The sequence below is a fragment of the Oncorhynchus keta genome, chromosome 13, assembly GCF_023373465.1.
Source record: "Oncorhynchus keta strain PuntledgeMale-10-30-2019 chromosome 13, Oket_V2, whole genome shotgun sequence".
NCBI classification, from domain to species: Eukaryota; Metazoa; Chordata; class Actinopteri; order Salmoniformes; family Salmonidae; genus Oncorhynchus; species Oncorhynchus keta.
In genome coordinates, this window is record NC_068433.1 from 12,970,529 (window position 1) to 12,989,871 (window position 19,343).

Sequence of the window (19,343 nt, forward strand, 5' to 3'; positions counted from 1 at the left end):
GTAAATTTCGACAACAAAGTCAATCTAGCAGCTATCTGAACCAGATGGTTAGTCTCTGTAGGGGGAAACAACGGTCGTCACTGTAGGGGGAAACAACGGTCGTCTCTGTAGGGGGAAACAACGGTCGTCTCTGTAGGGGGAAACAACGGTCGTCTCTGTAGGGGGAAACAACGGTCGTCTCTGTAGGGGGAAACAACGGTCGTCACTGTAGGGGGAAACAACGGTCGTCTCTGTAGGGGGAAACAACGGTCGTCTCTGTAGGGGGAAACAACGGTCGTCACTGTAGGGGGAAACAACGGTCGTCACTGTAGGGGGAAACAACGGTCGTCACTGTAGGGGGAAACAACGGTCGTCACTGTAGGGGGAAACAACGGTCGTCACTGTAGGGGGAAACAACGGTCGTCACTGTAGGGGGAAACAACGGTCGTCACTGTAGGGGGAAACAACGGTCGTCACTGTAGGGGGAAACAACGGTCGTCACTGTAGGGGGAAACAACGGTCATCTGAGTTATTGGTCCAAAATGACATCTAGGCCAGTGCTTAAGAGTGGCCAGTGCTTAAGAGTGGCCAGTGCCTAGTGCCTCAAGTCAAAACATTCACATGCAGGTTGTGAGAGGGAGACATCAAGATAATTTAGAGTTTGACTCTAAAAAGGGAGGCTAGATCCTACAGTCCTTGTTTAATTAATCTGAGAGATTACTCAACAGAGCGAAGGTAGCTAGCCGATCTGTATCACTAAGTTGTTTGGTTCAAACCCACTCTCTTCTCTAAGCCGATATCCGTCCTGTCTATTGGATCAAGGCTTGTGGGAGGAAAAAAAACAGAATAAAAACAGATTGGTTTTTCAAGTGACGGATGACTACCCGTCAAGAACAACCCCATGAACAGCCTGTGAGAAAGTCCCAGGTTCCTGTGCTTCACATAACGACGGCAGCACGCCCAGACATGGTACTCTTGCGCCCTCTGACGTACAATTCAGGTCATTACAGATGGTCTGGACGCACCATGCAGGTTTATTCAAGATAATGTCTATTGAACCTTCAACTAGGAGATACATGGCTCATCTGAGGTTGGCCCAAACATAAACTAGCTATTCAAAATAATGGCTGGTCATTATTCTGAAATGTTCAAGCAACAAGAAGTGCTTTTTAAATTCACATACACACCCATTTCAGATAATTCCCTGATTTTGGTCCTTTTCCATCAACTAAGTTATTGCTGAAGAACCATAATGTAACTCCTTCATAGCTTATACAGTACAGTCCTCACTGCTGTGGTAGATCGCTTCACAGATCTTTGTCAGTGAATGTTAGCGTCTCCTGCATGGGACTCTCCAGAGATATGGTTCCAATTTACACATTGAAGTCTGTTTATAAATCGGACCAGTGACTTCAACTGCCTCGACATCCCGTTGCAATACATTCAGTGTGATTCAATCTGCTGGTTCATGAACCACACCACACTTCTGTTCTAGTCAGGTGGAACTGTTATATAGTATTACATCAGGTCCCATTACAATTCCCTATAAAAATCAACAACCCACCCTGAATCTAACCTACACCCTGTCTATATAGTGCAATGGACTACAATGGTCACAGCCTGGTCAAATAAATGTATTTTCACAAACGAAAAGTATCATTTGCGGTGAGTGAGTGAGTAAACATTGGGATGTAACACTGTCTGTACATTACCTTCTTTTGGGTAATACAGTGCATTTGGAAAGTTTTCAGACCCCTCAACTTTTTCCACATTTTGTTACGTTACAGACTTACTCTAAAATGGATTCAATTGTTTTTATTCCCCCTCATCAATCTAAACACAATAACCCCATAATGACAATGTAAAAACAGGGAACAATTTTCTCGCTAAATAAATTGTTTTAAAAATTAAAATATCACATTTACAAAAGTATTCAGACCATTTACTCAGTACTTTGTTGAAGCAACTTTGGCAGTGATTACAGCCTCGAGTCTTGGGTATGGCGCTACAAGCTTGGCACACCTGTATTTGGGGAGTTTCTCCCATTCTTCTCTGCAGATCCTCTCAAACTCTGTCAGGTTGGATGGGGAGCGTTGTTGCACAGCTATTTTCAGGTCTCTCCAGAGATGTTCGATCGGGTTCTAGTCTGGGCTCTGGCTGGGCCAGACTTGTCCCAAAGCCACTCCTGCGTTGTCTTGGCTCTGTGCTTAAGATCATTGTGCTGTTGGACGGTGAACCTTTGCCCCAGTCTGAGGTCCTGAGCGCTCTAGAGCAGGTTTTCATCAAGGATCTTGGTGTACTTTGCTCTGTTCATCTTTGCCTCGATCCTGAATAGTCTCCCAGTCCCTGCCACTGAAAAACATCCCCACAGCATGCTGCCACCACCACCATGCTTCACCGTAGAGATGGTGCCAGGTTTCCTCCAGACGTAATGCTTGGCATTCAGGACAAAGAGTTCAATCTTGGTTTCATCAGACCAGAGAATCTTGTTTCTCATGGTCTGGGTCATTTATATGCCTTTTGGCAAACTTCAAGTTGGCTGTCATGTGCCTTTTACTGAAGAGTGGCATCGGTCTGGCCATTCTACCATAAAGGCCTGATTGGTGGAGTGCTGCAGAGATGGTTGTCCACCTGGAAGTTTCTCCCATCTCCACAGAGGAATTCTGGAGCTCTGTCAGAGTGACCATCTGGTTCTTGGTCACCTCCCTGACCAAGACCCTTCTCCCCCAATTGCCCAGCTCTAGAAAGAGTCTTGGTGATTTCAACATTTTTCCATTTAAGAATCATGGAGGCCAATGTGTTCTTGGGGACCTTAAATGCCACAGGAATCTGTGCTTCAACACAATCCTGTCTCGGAGCTCTACGGACAATTCCTTCGACCTCATAGCTTGGTTTTTGCTCTGACATGCACTGTCAACTGTGTGACCTTATATAGACAGGTGTGTGCCTTTCCAAATCATGTCCAATCAATTGAATTTACCCCAGGTGGACTCCATTCAAGTTGTAGAAACATCTAGGATGGTCAATGGAAACAGGATGCACCGGAGATCAATTTCGAGTCTCATAGCAAAAGGTCTGAATACTTATGTAAATAAGGTATAATTTTTTAAATTTGTAATTCATGTGTAAAAAAAAAAATTTAAACGTGTCATTGTGTGTAGATTGCTGAAAAATTATTTAATCAATTTTAGAATAAGTCTGTAACGTAACAAAATTTGGAAAAAGTCAAGGGGTCTGAATACATTCAAAATGCACTGTAGCGTGTGTGTGTGTGTGTGTGTGTGTGTGTGTGTGTCCATCTGTAGAAGAATATAGACCTGTCATCTTGTCTGACATCCATATTGCAACATGTAGCAGCATGCAAAGTAGTGGGTAGATATCATTCAAACCTACATACGACTACAGGACACCTGAGTCTTACAAGGGTCCAAGTCCCTTAAGGGGGAAACTGTCCATCATCCCACCCCACCTTAAGGTTCCTCCCCCTTCAATCGCTCAAATAAAGAAGCAGTTCAAGAACAAAGAGTCAAACTGTGTGCAGAGAATGATAGGGGCCCAGAGTTTTTCCTGATCAGGTTCACATAGTCAGGGAAAAACTCCTGGCGCTAAGAATGGTAATGTTAGCTTCGGGATTATAGGCTTCTATCGGCATGACTTGGAATGAGCGACAACTTGAGTGTATGACTGAATTCAGGGCTGGGTAAAGACTGTACACTTTGTGATCTCGCCAAACACCAATCGTCTGGTGTCTTAAAAGCCTGAGAGGAAGACTGAGAACTGTGGCTAAACTATCATGGACAACTACAGTCCAACCCAACTATCCGCCACCAATAAAACACCAGTATAGAAACATGCAGATGTGTAAATAAATAACTCTTATTCAGCATCTAGAACCAATGAAAACACTGACGTTATTGATCACCAGAATGTCTTACTACTACAGCGCCTCACATCTTGGCCAGATACGGTTCCTTTGTTGAGTCGACACTACAGACCACATATTAACTGACTGGCTAACTGACTGACTGCAAATGTAACCTGAACATAGGGAATGGCTGTCTAAGTTGCCCCTAGCAGCATACATAGTATAGACAGCCGATAGTACTGAATGTCCATACCTGACACAGCCATAACCCTTCCCACCTCCCCCCAGAGAGAGCCCATCCAAGCAGGCATGACCGAAGAGCTAAAACACCCCTAGTGCTAGGACCACTTGGACCGCTCCTCCTTTTGGCTGCTGATGGGTGGTAGAATCAGCGAACCGGTCCATCAAGTAGAGAGGGGTGTGTGTGGTGGGTGGGCGTTGGATCAGGAGATGCATAGGGAGCTGGGGACAGAGGCCAGGGTGCAGACGGGGGTGGGCAGGCCGTAGTAGAGGGGGTCTGTGAGGGGGAAGAGGAGGAGGAGGAAGAGGAGGACCCCCAGCAGGTAGCAGGAGAGGATGGTGAGGCGGTGGCGGTGCTCCAGGGCCGTGCTCAGGGCAGGGAAGCCCATGTGATTACAGAAAGAGTGGCACAGCACCGGTCCCACCAGGTGACCTGAGGACAGAGACAAAAGAGTAGCTAGAAATATTCAGTAAATATTAACCAATATTAGGTAGATAGAAATATTCAAGGTAACAAAAATGGTTGCACCCACACAACTACCAATCTGCCAATCTGCCAAGAGGCCCAGACCGACCGAGCTAGTGCCCACAGACCCAGACCGACCGACCGAGCTGGTGCCCACAGACCCAGACCGAGCTGGTGCCCACAGACCCAGACCACAGACCCAGACCGAGCTGGTGCCCACAGACCCAGACCGACCGACCGAGCTAGTGCCCACAGACCCAGACCGACCGACCGAGCTAGTGCCCACAGACCCAGACCGACCGACCGAGCTAGTGCCCACAGACCCAGACCGACCGACCGAGCTAGTGCCCACAGACCCAGACCGACCGACCGAGCTAGTGCCCACAGACCCAGACCGACCGACCGAGCTAGTGCCCACAGACCCAGACCGACCGACCGAGCTAGTGCCCACAGACCCAGACCGACCGACCGAGCTAGTGCCCACAGACCCAGACCGACCGACCGAGCTAGTGCCCACAGACCCAGACCGACCGACCGAGCTAGTGCCCACAGACCCAGACCGACCGACCGAGCTAGTGCCCACAGACCCAGACCGACCGACCGAGCTAGTGCCCACAGACCCAGACCGACCGACCGAGCTAGTGCCCACAGACCCAGACCGACCGACCGAGCTAGTGCCCACAGACCCAGACCGACCGACCGAGCTAGTGCCCACAGACCCAGACCGACCGACCGAGCTAGTGCCCACAGACCCAGACCGACCGACCGAGCTAGTGCCCACAGACCCAGACCGACCGACCGAGCTAGTGCCCACAGACCCAGACCGACCGACCGAGCTAGTGCCCACAGACCCAGACCGACCGAGCTAGTGCCCACAGACCCAGACCGACCGAGCTGGTGCCCACAGACCCAGACCGACCGAGCTGGTGCCCACAGACCCAGACCGACCGAGCTGGTGCCCACAGACCCAGACCGACCGAGCTGGTGCCCACAGACCCAGACCGACCGAGCTGGTGCCCACAGACCCAGACCGACCGAGCTGGTGCCCACAGACCCAGACCGACCGAGCTGGTGCCCACAGACCCAGACCGACCGAGCTGGTGCCCACAGACCCAGACCGACCGAGCTAGTGCCCACAGAACCAGACCGACCGAGCTAGTGCCCACAGAACCAGACCGACCGAGCTAGTGCCCACAGACCCAGACCGACCTAGCTAGTGCCCACAGAACCAGACAGACCTCATGTAGGTCATGTAGTGTAGCTAGTGCCCACAGACCCAGACCGACCGAGCTGGTGCCCACAGACCCAGACCGACCGAGCTGGTGCCCACAGACCCAGACCGACCGAGCTGGTGCCCACAGACCCAGACCGACCGAGCTGGTGCCCACAGACCCAGACCGACCGAGCTGGTGCCCACAGACCCAGACCGACCGAGCTGGTGCCCACAGACCCAGACCGACCGAGCTGGTGCCCACAGACCCAGACCGACCGAGCTGGTGCCCACAGACCCAGACCGACCGAGCTGGTGCCCACAGACCCAGACCGACCGAGCTGGTGCCCACAGACCCAGACCGACCGAGCTAGTGCCCACAGACCCAGACCGACCTAGCTAGTGCCCACAGACCCAGACAGACCTCATGTAGGTCATGTAGTGTAGCTAGTACCCACAGACCCAGACAGACCTAGCTAGTGCCCACAGACCTCATGTCGGTCATGTAGTGTAGCTAGTACCCACAGACCCAGACAGACCTAGCTAGTGCCCACAGACCTCATGTCGGTCATGTAGTGTAGCTAGTACCCACAGACCCAGACAGACCTAGCTAGTACCCACAGACCCAGACCGACCGAGCTAGTGCCCACAGACCCAGACCGACCGAGCTAGTGCCCACAGACCCAGACCGACCGAGCTAGTGGCCACAGACCCAGACCGACCTAGCTAGTGCCCACAGACCCAGACCGACCTAGCTAGTGCCCACAGACCCAGACAGACCTCATGTAGGTCATGTAGTGTAGCTAGTACCCACAGACCCAGACAGACCTAGCTAGTGCCCACAGACCTCATGTCGGTCATGTAGTGTAGCTAGTACCCACAGACCCAGACAGACCTAGCTAGTACCCACAGACCCAGACAGACCTAGCTAGTGCCCACAGACCCAGACCGACCGAGCTAGTGGCCACAGACCCAGACCGACCTAGCTAGTGCCCACAGACCCAGACCGACCTAGCTAGTGCCCACAGACCCAGACAGACCTCATGTAGGTCATGTAGTGTAGCTAGTACCCACAGACCCAGACAGACCTAGCTAGTGCCCACAGACCTCATGTCGGTCATGTAGTGTAGCTAGTACCCACAGACCCAGACAGACCTAGCTAGTGCCCACAGACCCAGACAGACCGAGCTAGTGCCCACAGACCCAGACCGACCTAGCTAGTGCCCACAGACCCAGACAGACCTCATGTAGGTCATGTAGTGTAGCTAGTACCCACAGACCCAGACAGACCTAGCTAGTGCCCACAGACCTCATGTCGGTCATGTAGTGTAGCTAGTACCCACCTGTTCTGATAAATATGAAGGCAGTGTAAGCTCCAAAGACAGCAGTGTAGGAAAACTGGAACACTGCAACACAAACATTAACACACAGCATTAATAATCATATACAGTCTATTTAACAGTCAGTGGAAAAGAAGAGCACATAGCTACGCTACAGGAGCCATCTACCACATGTGAGACAAAGTAGAAAAGCTGAAGTTAAATCGGGTTGGTCCTTACCTGCAGCGAGAAAGATCCCAGACACGCTGCCCTGTCTGAATCGCAGCAGTTCTATCACATGATGAAAGTGAGCTGTGAAGACAACATCTTTAGAGTTTCCGGACAAAAAAATAAGACATCATGGACAGAGTTTAAAAAATGATGTCATCATTCAAATGTATTCTCCATTTACATTTTGTTTACCACTTTCACATGCATCATTTTTGCGGTACTGGTGAGAGCTACGGGTTCATTTTTATTTTTATTTTTTATGTCTAGCTAAAACTCTTATTAATATTTTTTTTGTGGCAGTAAAAAAACATTGCTTTCCAGCGGCAGTTGTATGAGGACAGTTGGTCTGACTGAAAATCGTCTCGTTTGCTCCTATATTATTAAGAACATATCAGGTCAATAGAGGTTTAAGCCTACTGCCTTTCTGTAATATTAATAATATGAGTCAAAACAATTATATGAATAATAACAATAATTATATGAATAACATTAATATTAATAATAATAACGTGAATTATAAGATGAATAATAAGAATATGAATAATACAAATATGAATAATACTGAATACTAATCATAATACTATGAATACTAATCATAATACTATGAATACTAATCATAATACTAATCATAATAATCTTAATACTATGAATACTAAATAATAATAATAATAATAATATGAATAATAATAATAATAATATCAATAATTATAATAATAGAATTTATGTCCAGATGCTCGAAGCACCTAAATGAGTTTAGCGAAGCCCAAAAACTAGTAGAGGAAAGCAGAGTGCTTCTCTCTCGCTTTACGTTGATATGCCAGGTGTTCCATTTGCATGAAAATTATTAGTCAAGACACACAAAACTACAGTGCCTTCAGCCCCCTGGACTTCTTCAACATTTTGTTAGGTTACAGCCTTATTCTAAAATTCATTACATTAGTTTTTTTCCTCCACACAATACCCCATAATGACAAAGTAAAAACAGTTTTATTTTTTTGCTAATTTATACCAAATTAAAAATGGAAACAACATTTACATAAGTATTCAGACCCTTTACTCAGTTCTTTGTTGAAGCACCTTTGGCAGCAATTACAGCCTTGAGTCTTCTTGGGCATGATGCTACAAGCTTGGCACACCTGTATTGGGAAGTTTCTCCCATTCTTCTCTGCAGATCCTCTCAAGCTCTGTAAGGTTGGATGGGGAGTGTTGCTGCACAGCTAGTTTTAGGTCTCTCCAGAGATGTTCAATCAGGTTGAAGTCCGGGCTCTGCCTGGGCCACTCAAGGACATTCATAGACTTGTCCCGAAGCCACTCCCATGTTGTCCTCTTAGGTGGTGAACCTTCGCCCCAGTCGGAGGTCCTGAGAACTCAGGTACAGGTTTTCATCAAGGATCTCTCCGTACTTTACTCCCTTCATCTTTACCTCAATACTGTCTCCCATTCCCTGTCACTGAAAAACATCCCCACAGTATGATGCTGCCACTACCACCATGCTTCATCATAGGGATGGTGCCAGGTTTCCTCCAGACGTGATGCTTGGCATTCAGGCCAAAGAGTTCAATCTTGGTTTCATCAGACCAGAGAATCTTGCTTATAGACAGGTGGGTGCCTTTCCAAATCATGTCCAATCAATTCAATTTACCACAGGTGGACTCCATTCAAGTTGTAGAAACATCTAGGATGATCAATGGAAACAGGATGCACCGGAGATCAATTTCGAGTCTCATAGCAAAAGGTCTGAATACTTACGTAAACAAGGTATCGTTTTTTTGTTTGTAATAACTTAGCAACCATTTCTAAAAAGCTGTTTAGCTTTGTCATTATGGGGTATTGTGTATAGATTGCTGAGAATTTTATTTTTTTAATCCATTTTAGAATAAGGCTGTGACATAACAAAATTGGAAAAAGTTAAGGGGTCTGAATACTTTCCGAAGGCACTGTACATGTTGGCTGCAGCTGCACCCCTGGTGTACAGCACAGCTTTTGCATCAATATTTATGTAGGTCAAAATGGCAGATGGTGTTCGTATTGACTCGCACAGACATTAACTGACATGACACATACATTATGAAATGCTGCTAAATCCAATACATTATTTGTTCAATTCAGTTGGGGTTGAGGCAAGCAGATTTTTCTAAATGCAAACCAGATCTGCATGTTGATGAGACTTACCTACTCCGAAAAAGAGGGGACAGGTCAACATGGCAGTGGAGGGGCTGGCGCAGGGTACCAGCATGGGCAGCATACAAGCCCTGAACACCAGCTCCTCAGTCAGAGGGGCCACCACCTGGTTCCTCAGCCAGCGCATGTCTCTGAGGCACAGAGCCCAGAACCATGGGTCTGTTGGAGTGGGGGGAGGGGGAGAGAGAGAGATGGTCTCCAGAATAACGCAGTAATAACCATATTGGGTGAATAATCATCTCTGGACAGTCTCTCACCAAGGGCCACTCGTATCCCATCCATGAAGCCCCAGGGGCAGTCCATAGCCAGTTGGATGAGAGGGCCAAGAAACAGAACCTACCAGAGCAAAGGTCAGAGGTTAACAACTGTAGGTCAAACAATACCAAAAGTATATCTCCAACAGTCTGTTGTGTCTGTTACCATGGTGAGCAGCAGAGGCAGTATGATGGCTGGGATGAGGCCCTCGAAGCGAATGCCCATCAGAGCCAGCAACGACGGGCCGGGCTATAGGGGAACAAGAGAAGTAGTGATGGAATTCAGGGAAATGTTCTCGTGTATAGCATAACATAACACTCCATGAACAGACCAGGAAATAGGCTGAAATCAACCGTTATCCTGTGCCCCAGCCTTAAAGGACCTGTGTCATGCATCTGTGCCCAGATAAAGGATTGCAATGTATCAAGTCCATTATAGGCCAGGGCAAGAGGTTTCTTGGAAAGCTGGCTATGGTGTAGTTGTACTGTATTGGAGTATGTGACGCACTACGCTAATATAACCCATCGTTTCCCCATATAAAAACTACAGCAGACTGCTATTCAAAGGCTCAGCTGTCATTTCCAATCATGAGCTTTGTCATCGAATAGCAGTCGACCTATAGCAGTCGACCTATAGCAGTCGACCTATAGCAGTCGACCTATAGCAGTCGACCTATAGCGGAGACAGCGCGGCGTAGAGACTCACCATCACACCAGTGTACACCTTCCATGTCCACACAAAGACAGGCGACAAGGCAGACACGATTAGGACACTGGTGAAGCGCCTCTTGATAACGGCCGGGTGGTCCCTGGGAGCAGGCACGTGATGCACACACAGGAGATGCACGTGTCAACATTACATTTTGTAAACAAACCAGCCCCTCAAAGAGCAAGAACACTGCAGTTAAGCAGGAAACTAAACAAACAAGCCCTCTGCTTTAGTTTGCTTGCTAATTTATCAGCAAATAATGAAAGGCTAGCAGACTGCTGCACGGAAATTCCATGGTAGCAGAATTACACGGAGACTCAGAATTTTCTATTTAAAATGTATAACCAAACACAAACAATTCATTTCAAAGTTTAACAAACCATATAACTATGCACAACTAATTTTAACAATTTACACTGAACATTTTATAAAAACAATAGGGTTTGGTAACAGAATAAATATTTGGGAGATGTTACAGTAATTCTGTTACCAAACTTTGCATCTGCACGAGCCCAGGAGCCAGCAGATGGCGATATTAAGTCATTTACTCTTCCTGGGGTTTATTATGGATTTCCATTAGTTCCTTCCAAGGCAGCAGCTACTCTTCCTGGGGTTTATTATGGACCCCCATTAGTTCCTGCCAAGGCAGCAGCTACTCTTCCTGGGGTTTATTATGGATCTCGATTAGTTCCTGCCAAGGCAGCAGCTTCTCTTTCTTGGCTTGGGTTCAGCAAAAATTAAGGCAGTAATACACATTATATTACAACTTTTAAACATTAAAATACATTTTACAACAGATTTCACAATACATTAAGTGTGTGCCCTCTAGTCACTAGTGTCCTACAACACACTATCCAGATGTACATGTGTGTATAGTCTGTGTGTGTGTGTGTGTGTGTGTGTGTGTGTGTGTGTGTGTGTGTGTCTTTTCAGAGTCCTCACTGTTACATAAGGTGTATTTTTATCTGTCTTTAAATCGGATTCTACTGCTTGCATCATGTAGTCATGGCTCTATGAGGTACTGTCCGCCTCCCATAGTCTGTTCTGGACTTGGTGACTGAAGAGACCTCTGGTGACATGTGTTGTATAATAATAATATATGCCATTTAGCGGACGCTTTTATCCAAAGCGACTTACAGTCATGTGTGCATACATTCTACGTATGGGTGGTCCCGGGAATCGAACCCACTACCCTGGCGTTACAAGCGCCATGCTCTACCAACTGAGCTACAGTGGCGTATGCATGGGTATTCGAACTGTGTGCTAGTGAATTTCACCTCTACATTGAACCATATTATTAATGTTAGCTGTACATTTAAGAGGCAGCCGTGCTGTCCTGGGCCAGTTGTAATTTTCCCAAGTCGTTCTTTGTGGCACCTGACCACACAACAGGGCCTGCCTTGTTTATCTTTAATAATGGAACACTAGTTACCAGGGATGCACATCGGAATCGGACGATATTAGCTAAAAATGCCAACATCGGCACAATGTCTAGTTTAACGCCGATGTGAAAAATCGATGACAAAGCTGACGTGCATAAAGTAGGTAATTGGCGTAATGATGGCATGAAGAATACAGTCATTTGAAAGCGTAAGAAAACTTCAGCGAGACAACTCAAAAGGTGAAATCCATTAACGCAAAGATAATTTACCTTGACAATCAACCGTTCTCGGTCTTGGGTGATGTTGGTATTAGCCGACTGGTTGAACACCTCGAGCCCCGGTACATTTACATTTACATTACATTTAAGTCATTTAGCAGACGCTCTTATCCAGAGCGACTTATAAATTGGTGCATTCACCTTATGACATCCAGTGGAACAGCCACTTTACAATAGTGCATCTAAATCTTTTGGGGGGGGGTGAGAAGGATTACGTATCCTAGGTATTCCTTAAAGAGGTACATACTATCAAGTAGGCGCTATTTCTCCAGATTGCCCGACTGGAGTTACACAATATTGCTAAAACACACATCCATGAGCTACTTGCTATGGGCGTCACTGCTATTAGCTTCACGACTGACATTTGGACCAGCGATGTCAACCCCATGAGCATGCGGAGTCTGACAGCACAGAAGGTCGACAAGGATTTCGTACTGAGGAAAGGCTTATTGCACTCTCAAGAATGTGCTGGTTCTCAGACCGCTGCAGCCATTTCAATGGCATTTGAGAACGTTTGATACTTGGAAACATGATCACTCCTAGCTCCATTCGAACAACTGACTCGAGAAATAAGCTAATCAACTGCATTTGCAGCAGACGTGATACCCTCTGTCATGGCTTTAAAACACCTGCTCAACAAAACTGCCCACACAACAAGCGATTCGGTGGCATTCTCTCTGAGCCCCTTTACTGTGTCACCACCATGCTCAATGCTAGGTACAAGGACCTCTTGGCATTCTCGCAGTCAGCTTCATGAGGTAGTCACCTGGAATGCATTTAAATTAACAGGTGTGCCTTGTTAAATGTTAATTTGTGGAACGTATTTCCTTCTTAATGCATTTGAGCCAATCAGTTGTGTTGTGACATGGTAGGGGTGGTATACAGAAGATAGCCCTATTTGGTAAAAGACCAAGTCCATATTATGGCAAGAACAGCTCAAATAAGCAAAGAGAAACGACAGTCCATCATTACTTTAAGACATGAAGGTCAGTCAATATTAGAGGTAGACCGATTATGATTTTTCAACACCGATACAGATAATGATTATTGGAGGACCAAAAAAAGCTGCTGCCGATTAATCGGACGATTTTTGAAAATGTATTTGTAATAATGACAATTACAACAATACTGAATGAACACTTATTTTAACTTAATTAATATAATACATCAATAAAATCAATTTAGCCTCAAATAATGAAACATGTTCAATTTGGTTTAAATAATTAAAAAACAAGTGTTGGAGAAGAAAGTAAAAGTGCAATATGTGCCATGTAAGAAAGCTAATGTTTAAGTTCCTTGCTCAGAACATATGAAAGCTGGTGGTTCCTTTTAACATGAGTCTTCAATATTCACAGTTAAGAAGTTTTAGGTTGTAGTTATTATAGGAATTATAGGACTATTTCTCTCTATACTATTTGTCAATCACCACCTTCCGGAGACACCTGAAACCCCACCTCTTTAAGGAATACCTAGGATAGGATAAGTAATCCTTCTCAACCCCCCCCCCCCCTAAAAGATTTAGATGCACTATTGTAAAGTGGCTGTTCCACTGGATGCCATAAGGTGAATGCACCAATTTGTAAGTCGCTCTGGATAAGAGCGTCTGCTAAATGACTTAAATGTAAATGTAAATGTATTTGTATTTCATATACCTCTGACTAGTCAATGTTCTTATTGGCACTATAGTATTGCCAGCCTAATCTCAGGAGTTGATAGGCTTGAAGTCATAAACAGAGCTGTGCTTCAAGCATTGCGAAGAGCTGCTGGCAAACGCAGGAAAGTGGTGTTTAAATGAATGCTTACGAGCCAGCTGCTGCCTACCACTGCTCAGTCAGACTGCTCTATCAAATATCAAATCATAGACTTAATTATAATAAACACAGAAATATGAGCCTTAGGTCATTAATATGGTCAAATCTTGAAACTATATCATTTCGAAAAAACAAAATGTTTATTCTTTCAGTGAAATACGGAACCGTTCCGTATTTTATCTAACGGATGGCAACCTTAAGTCTAAATATTGCTGTTACATTGCACAACCTTCAATGTTATGTCATAATTATGTAAAATTCTTGCAAATTAATTAGTCTTTGTTAGGAATAAATGGTCTTCACACAGTTCACAACGAGCCAGGCGGTCCAAGCTGCTGCATATACCCTGACTCTGCTTGCACTGAACGCAAGAGAAGTGACAATTTCCCTAGTTAAAAGAAATTCATGTTAGCAGGCGATATTAACTAAATATGCAGGTAAAAAAAATATATATATACAGTACTTGTGTATTGATTTGAAGAAAGGCATTGATGTATATGGTTAGGTACACATTGGTGCAACGATTGTACTTTTTTAACGAATGCGCTTTTGTTAAATCAGCACCTGTTCGTCCAAGTAGGCTGTGATTCGATGATAAATGAACAGGCACCGCATTGATTATATGCAATGCAGGACAAGCTAGTTAAACTAATAATATATTCAACCATATGTAGTCAACTAGTGATTATGTTAAACTTGATTGTTTTTTTATAAGACAAGCTTAATGCTAGCTAGCAACTTAACTTGGCTCCTTGCTGCACTCGCGTAACAGTTGGTCAGCCTGCCACGCAGTCTCCTGGTGGATTGCAATGTAATCGGCATCCAAAAATGCAGATTACCGATTGTTATGAAAACTTGAAAATTGGCCCTGCCGATTAAATCGGTCGACCTCTAGTCAATATGGAACATTTTAATGTTAACATAACTTTTGCAGTGGCAAAAACCATCAAGCGCTATGATGAAACTGGCTCTCATGAGGACCGCCACAGGAAAGGAATACCCAGAGATACCTGTACTGTAGAGGAAAAGTTCATTACTGTTAACTGCACCTCAGATTGCAGCCCAGATAAATGCTTTACCATGTTCAAGTAACAGATATCTCAACATCAACTGTTCAGAGGAGACGAAGTGAATCAGGCCTTCATTTCGAATTGCTGCAAAGAAACAATTACAATAAGAAGAGACTTCCCTGAACCAAGAAACACAAGTAATGTGGACATTAGACCGGCGGAAATCTGTCCTTTGGTCTGATGAGTCCAATTTTCAGTTCCTACCAACTAATGAAGATGGTTCAGAGAAAGCCAAAAGTGAGCAAAGCTGTCATCAAGGCAAAGGGTATTCTGAAACTGACTGCGGCTCTAAGTGTTGCAGTGATTTCACTCGCTGTATTAGCTGATCAAATCAAATGTATTTATATAGCCCTTTGTACATCAGCTGATATCTCAAAGTGCTGTACAGAAACCCAGCCTAAAACCCCAAACAGCAAGCAATGCAGGTGAAGAAGCACTGTGGCTAGGAAAAACTCCCTAGAAAGGCCAAAACCTAGGAAGAAACCTAGAGAGGAACCAGGCTATGTGGGGTGGCCAGTCCTCTTCTGGCTGTGCCGGGTGGAGATTATAACAGAACATGGACAAGATGTTCAAATGTTCATAAATGACGAGCATGGTCGAATAATAATAAGGCAGAACATCTGATGTGTGTAGTGTTGAGTCATCTGCATACATAGACACACCGGCTTTACTCAGAGCCAGTGGCATGTCGTTAGTAAAGATTGAAAAAAGTAAGGGGCCTAGACAGCTGCCTTGGGGAGTACCTGATTCAACCTGGATTATGTTGGAGAGACTACCATTAAAGAACACCCTGTGTTCTGTTAGACAATTAACTCAATTCACAATATAGCACAGGGTGTAAAGCCAACATGTACTTTTTCCAGCAGCATACTATGTTCGATAATGTCAAAAGCTGCACTGATGTCTAACAAAACAGCTACCACAATCTTATTATCCATTTATATCCATCAATCCTCATTTGTTGAATGCCCTTCCGTATAAATTGTTGAAAGTTTGTTAATTTATTCACTGTAAAATAGCATTGTATCTGGTCAAACAACATTTTTTTCAAAAGTTTCCTAAAGGTTAGTAACAGGCTGATTGGTCGGCTATTTGAGCCATTAAAGGGTGCCTTACGATTCTTGAGTTGCGGAATGACTTTTGCTTCCCTAAAAGCCTGGGGGTACACACTTATGTAAGTTTAGGTTGAATAGTTGGCAAATAGTAGTGGCAATATCGTCTCCTATCATCCTCAGTAATTTTCCATCCAAGTTGTCAGACAATATGTTTTTCATTCTCAATTATAGTGGATTTATCAGTGGTAACAGTGTTTCCTAACCTCAGAGCAGTTCTAAACTGCCTGTGTATATTTGTTCCTAACTTCCCTGAAAAGTTGCATATCACGGGGGCTATTCGATGCTAATGCAGAACGCCACAAGATGTTTTTGTGCTGGTAAAGGGTAGACAGGTCTGGAGTGAACCAAGGACTATATCTATTCCTAGTTCTACATTTTTTTGAGTGGGGCATGCTTAAGATGGTGAGGAAGGCACTTTTAAAGAATAGCCAGGAATCATCTACTGACAGGATGAGGTCAATGTCATTCCAGGATACCCTGGCCAGGTCGATTGGAAAGGCCTGCTCACAGAAGTGTTTTAGGGAGCGTTTGACAGTGATGAGGGGTGGTCGTTTGGTCGCAGACCCATTACGGATGCAGACAATGAGGCAGTGATCGCTGAGAACTTGGTTGAAAACAGCAGAGGTGAATTTGGAGGGCGAGTTAGTTAGGATGACATCTATGAGGGTGCCCGTGTTTACTGATTTGGGGTTGTACCTGGTAGCTTCATTGATAATTTGTGTGAGATTGAGGGCATCAAGCTCAGATTGTAGGATGACCGGGGTGTTAAGCATGTCCCAGTTTAGGTCACCTAGTAGCACGAGCTCAGAAGATAAGATGGAGGACAATCTCTCTAGATGAAGAATCGAGATAAGCAAGTAAATAAACACACACACATATGGTATTGAGGGCACAGCTGTGGGCAGAGGGATGTCTATAGCAAGCGGCAACAGTGAGTTTCTGGAAAGGTGCCTCTCTAATAATGCGTAGCCAAGTGAACATATGGGTCCAGTGAGTGGTTAGGCTGACTGGGGACACGGCGATTCAGATAATTAGCAGGTCAATGCTAACAAGCTAACAGTTAGTAGGCCCGGGGCTAAACAAGCTAGCAGTTAGCAGGGGATAGCAGTTAGCAGACCGGGTTAGCAGTTAGCAGACCGGGTTAGCAGTTAGCAGACCGGGTTAGCAGTTAGCAGACCGGGTTAGCAGTTAGCAGACCGGGTTAGCAGTTAGCAGACCGGGTTAGCAGTTAGCAGACCGGGTTAGCAGTTAGCAGACCGGGTTAGCAGTTAGCAGACCGGGTTAGCAGTTAGCAGACCGGGTTAGCAGTTAGCAGACCGGGTTAGCAGTTAGCAGACCGGGTTAGCAGTTAGCAGACCGGGTTAGCAAGCAAGCAGTTAGCAGACTGCGGCAGGAAAGCTAGCAGATAGCAGGGGCTAGCAGTTAGTAGACCGGGAAGGCAAGCTAGCAGTTAGCAGACCGGGTTAGCAAGCTAGCAGTTAGCAGGCATGGGCTACTTATAGTCAGTTGCCAACAACATGATTGGTCTCCAATTGTCCAGGTAAAGAGTTGGTTTGGGTATAAGAACTATTTGTCCCCGTCTCAAAGAAGGAGATAAGATAGCATTAGCAATAACCTCTTTGTAGTTAGAAAAAAATAGCTTTCTAATATCAGGCCAAAAATGTCAATAGAATTCAGGAGTCAGACCATCCCGTCCTGGAGATTGACCTATAGGCATTTGTTTAATGGCTTGGTCTAACTCTGTAATATCTATATCAGAATCACAAGTTTCTTAAACCTTTCTTCAATAGGCAGAGTTATTAACTGAATCAAAAAATGAATCCAAGTTGACTTCTGAAAGATGAGATTGATATAGTGAACTGTAGAAGGAGTATTTTCTGTAGAAAGAGTATTTTCTTATTAATCAGATAGTGTCATTTACATAAATGGATGTAATACTAGTCTGCCTACTCTTCTCCAAATTAAAGAAATAAGGGGGGGGGGGGTCCCCTTTTTCAATCCATTTGGCCTTTGATCAAGGCACCCTTTTTTTAAAACTTTATTTAACTAGGCAAGTCAGTTAAGAACAAATTCTTATTTACAATGCTGGCCTGGGAATAGTGGGTTAACTGCCTTGTTCAGGGGCAGAACAACAGATTTTTACCTTGTCAGCTCGGGGATTCGATCTAGCAACCTTTCGGTTACTGTCCCAACGTGCTAAACACTAGGTACCTGCCAACACGCACTCTGTGCCTAATTGTTATACATGTCATCCAGATAACATTAGCATTTAGCAAGCGCTGCTTTTTCATCTTCATTTAAATCAAGTTGATTGCTCAGCCTGTTAATATCAACAATAATATCCATCTGCTTGGATCATCTTTTCTGAGCGAGCATTTTACTAGTAGTGAAGGCATTTTACCAGTAATGACGGCAATTCTGAATTTAATCATTTCCCCATTTGTTAGCAGAAGAAATAGCAGGATCGAGGCAGGTCTCTGATAAGTGCTTTAGACTAACTAAATTACGAATTATTTAAAATAGCTACATTTCCAGTATGCTTTAGAAAATCCACTAATTATATGTAAACGCCTCAATAACTCCATCTGCTGGCCTTTGGGCTTTTTTAGTTGAAATTACTATGTAAATTGTTCAGAGTAATATGGCTTGTTCAACTTTGAAATCGATGTTTTTGGTTTGGCATATATTTAAGTGAAACAACGGAGATTCAGCGTAATTCCGTTACCATGGAATTGCCCTGCACGAAAGCCGTGCTAGGTAGTTATCCACCGACAAGCTGGCAAACTACCACTTCCGTATGTCTGTAGAATATTCTACGAATCAAGAAAGCAAAGAAATACGAGGCTTACCTTGGCAAATCACTTCTCCACACGTATAAACTCCCAACGTAGGAGCAGGCAAGCAGCAAACATGACAGAACAGACACCCAACATATTCCGTCAGGAGGGACAAACTCGCCATTGCTGCTCCACATTTGGTTTGACATAACATTTGGCGTTAAATCGTCATCCTCTACCATGGCGAGGGTACAGAGTCAATGGTTGTGTTTGGACAAAGATATTATGCAGTGGTGTGATAATTCCCTGACCACCTTAATTGGTGAAAAAATATTCATAAACGCGAGCTGAGAAAAATGTCAGTTCTTGCTCGCTCAAATAACATATCCTGGGCGCTGTAATTTAACGTCATCATGTGGCGTCAGACGCACGCCTTCCCGTGACACATTCGTATGT

The 19,343-nt window shown here is 44.9% G+C and overlaps 1 protein-coding gene across 1 annotated transcript; it reads right to left on the bottom strand.

The window, feature by feature from the left end:
• Positions 1-86: 86 nt before the first annotated feature.
• Positions 87-19,295, bottom strand: LOC118391880 (CAAX prenyl protease 2-like). Its single transcript, XM_035783355.2, has 8 exons — positions 18,960-19,295; positions 10,452-10,554; positions 9,912-9,995; positions 9,749-9,827; positions 9,483-9,650; positions 7,320-7,391; positions 7,104-7,166; positions 87-4,517 (listed from the first exon to the last, which is right to left on the bottom strand). Exons 1-8 carry the CDS (start codon positions 19,127-19,129, stop codon positions 4,288-4,290), a joined length of 969 nt encoding a protein of 322 aa, XP_035639248.1. The 5' UTR covers positions 19,130-19,295; the 3' UTR covers positions 87-4,287.
• Between the last annotated feature and the right edge of the window lie 48 nt (positions 19,296-19,343).

Excerpts from the sequence above, each read along its gene's own strand:
- LOC118391880 (XM_035783355.2), bottom strand. The coding sequence starts at position 19,129 with ATGGTAGAGGATGACGATTTAACGCCAAATGTTATGTCAAACCAAATG. Across the intron at positions 7,392-9,482 it reads TCCCCTCTTTTTCGGAGTAG|CTCACTTTCATCATGTGATA; the intron begins GTAAGTCTCATC and ends TTGTCTTCACAG. Across the intron at positions 4,518-7,103 it reads CTTCATATTTATCAGAACAG|GTCACCTGGTGGGACCGGTG; the intron begins GTGGGTACTAGC and ends CTCTGTCCTCAG.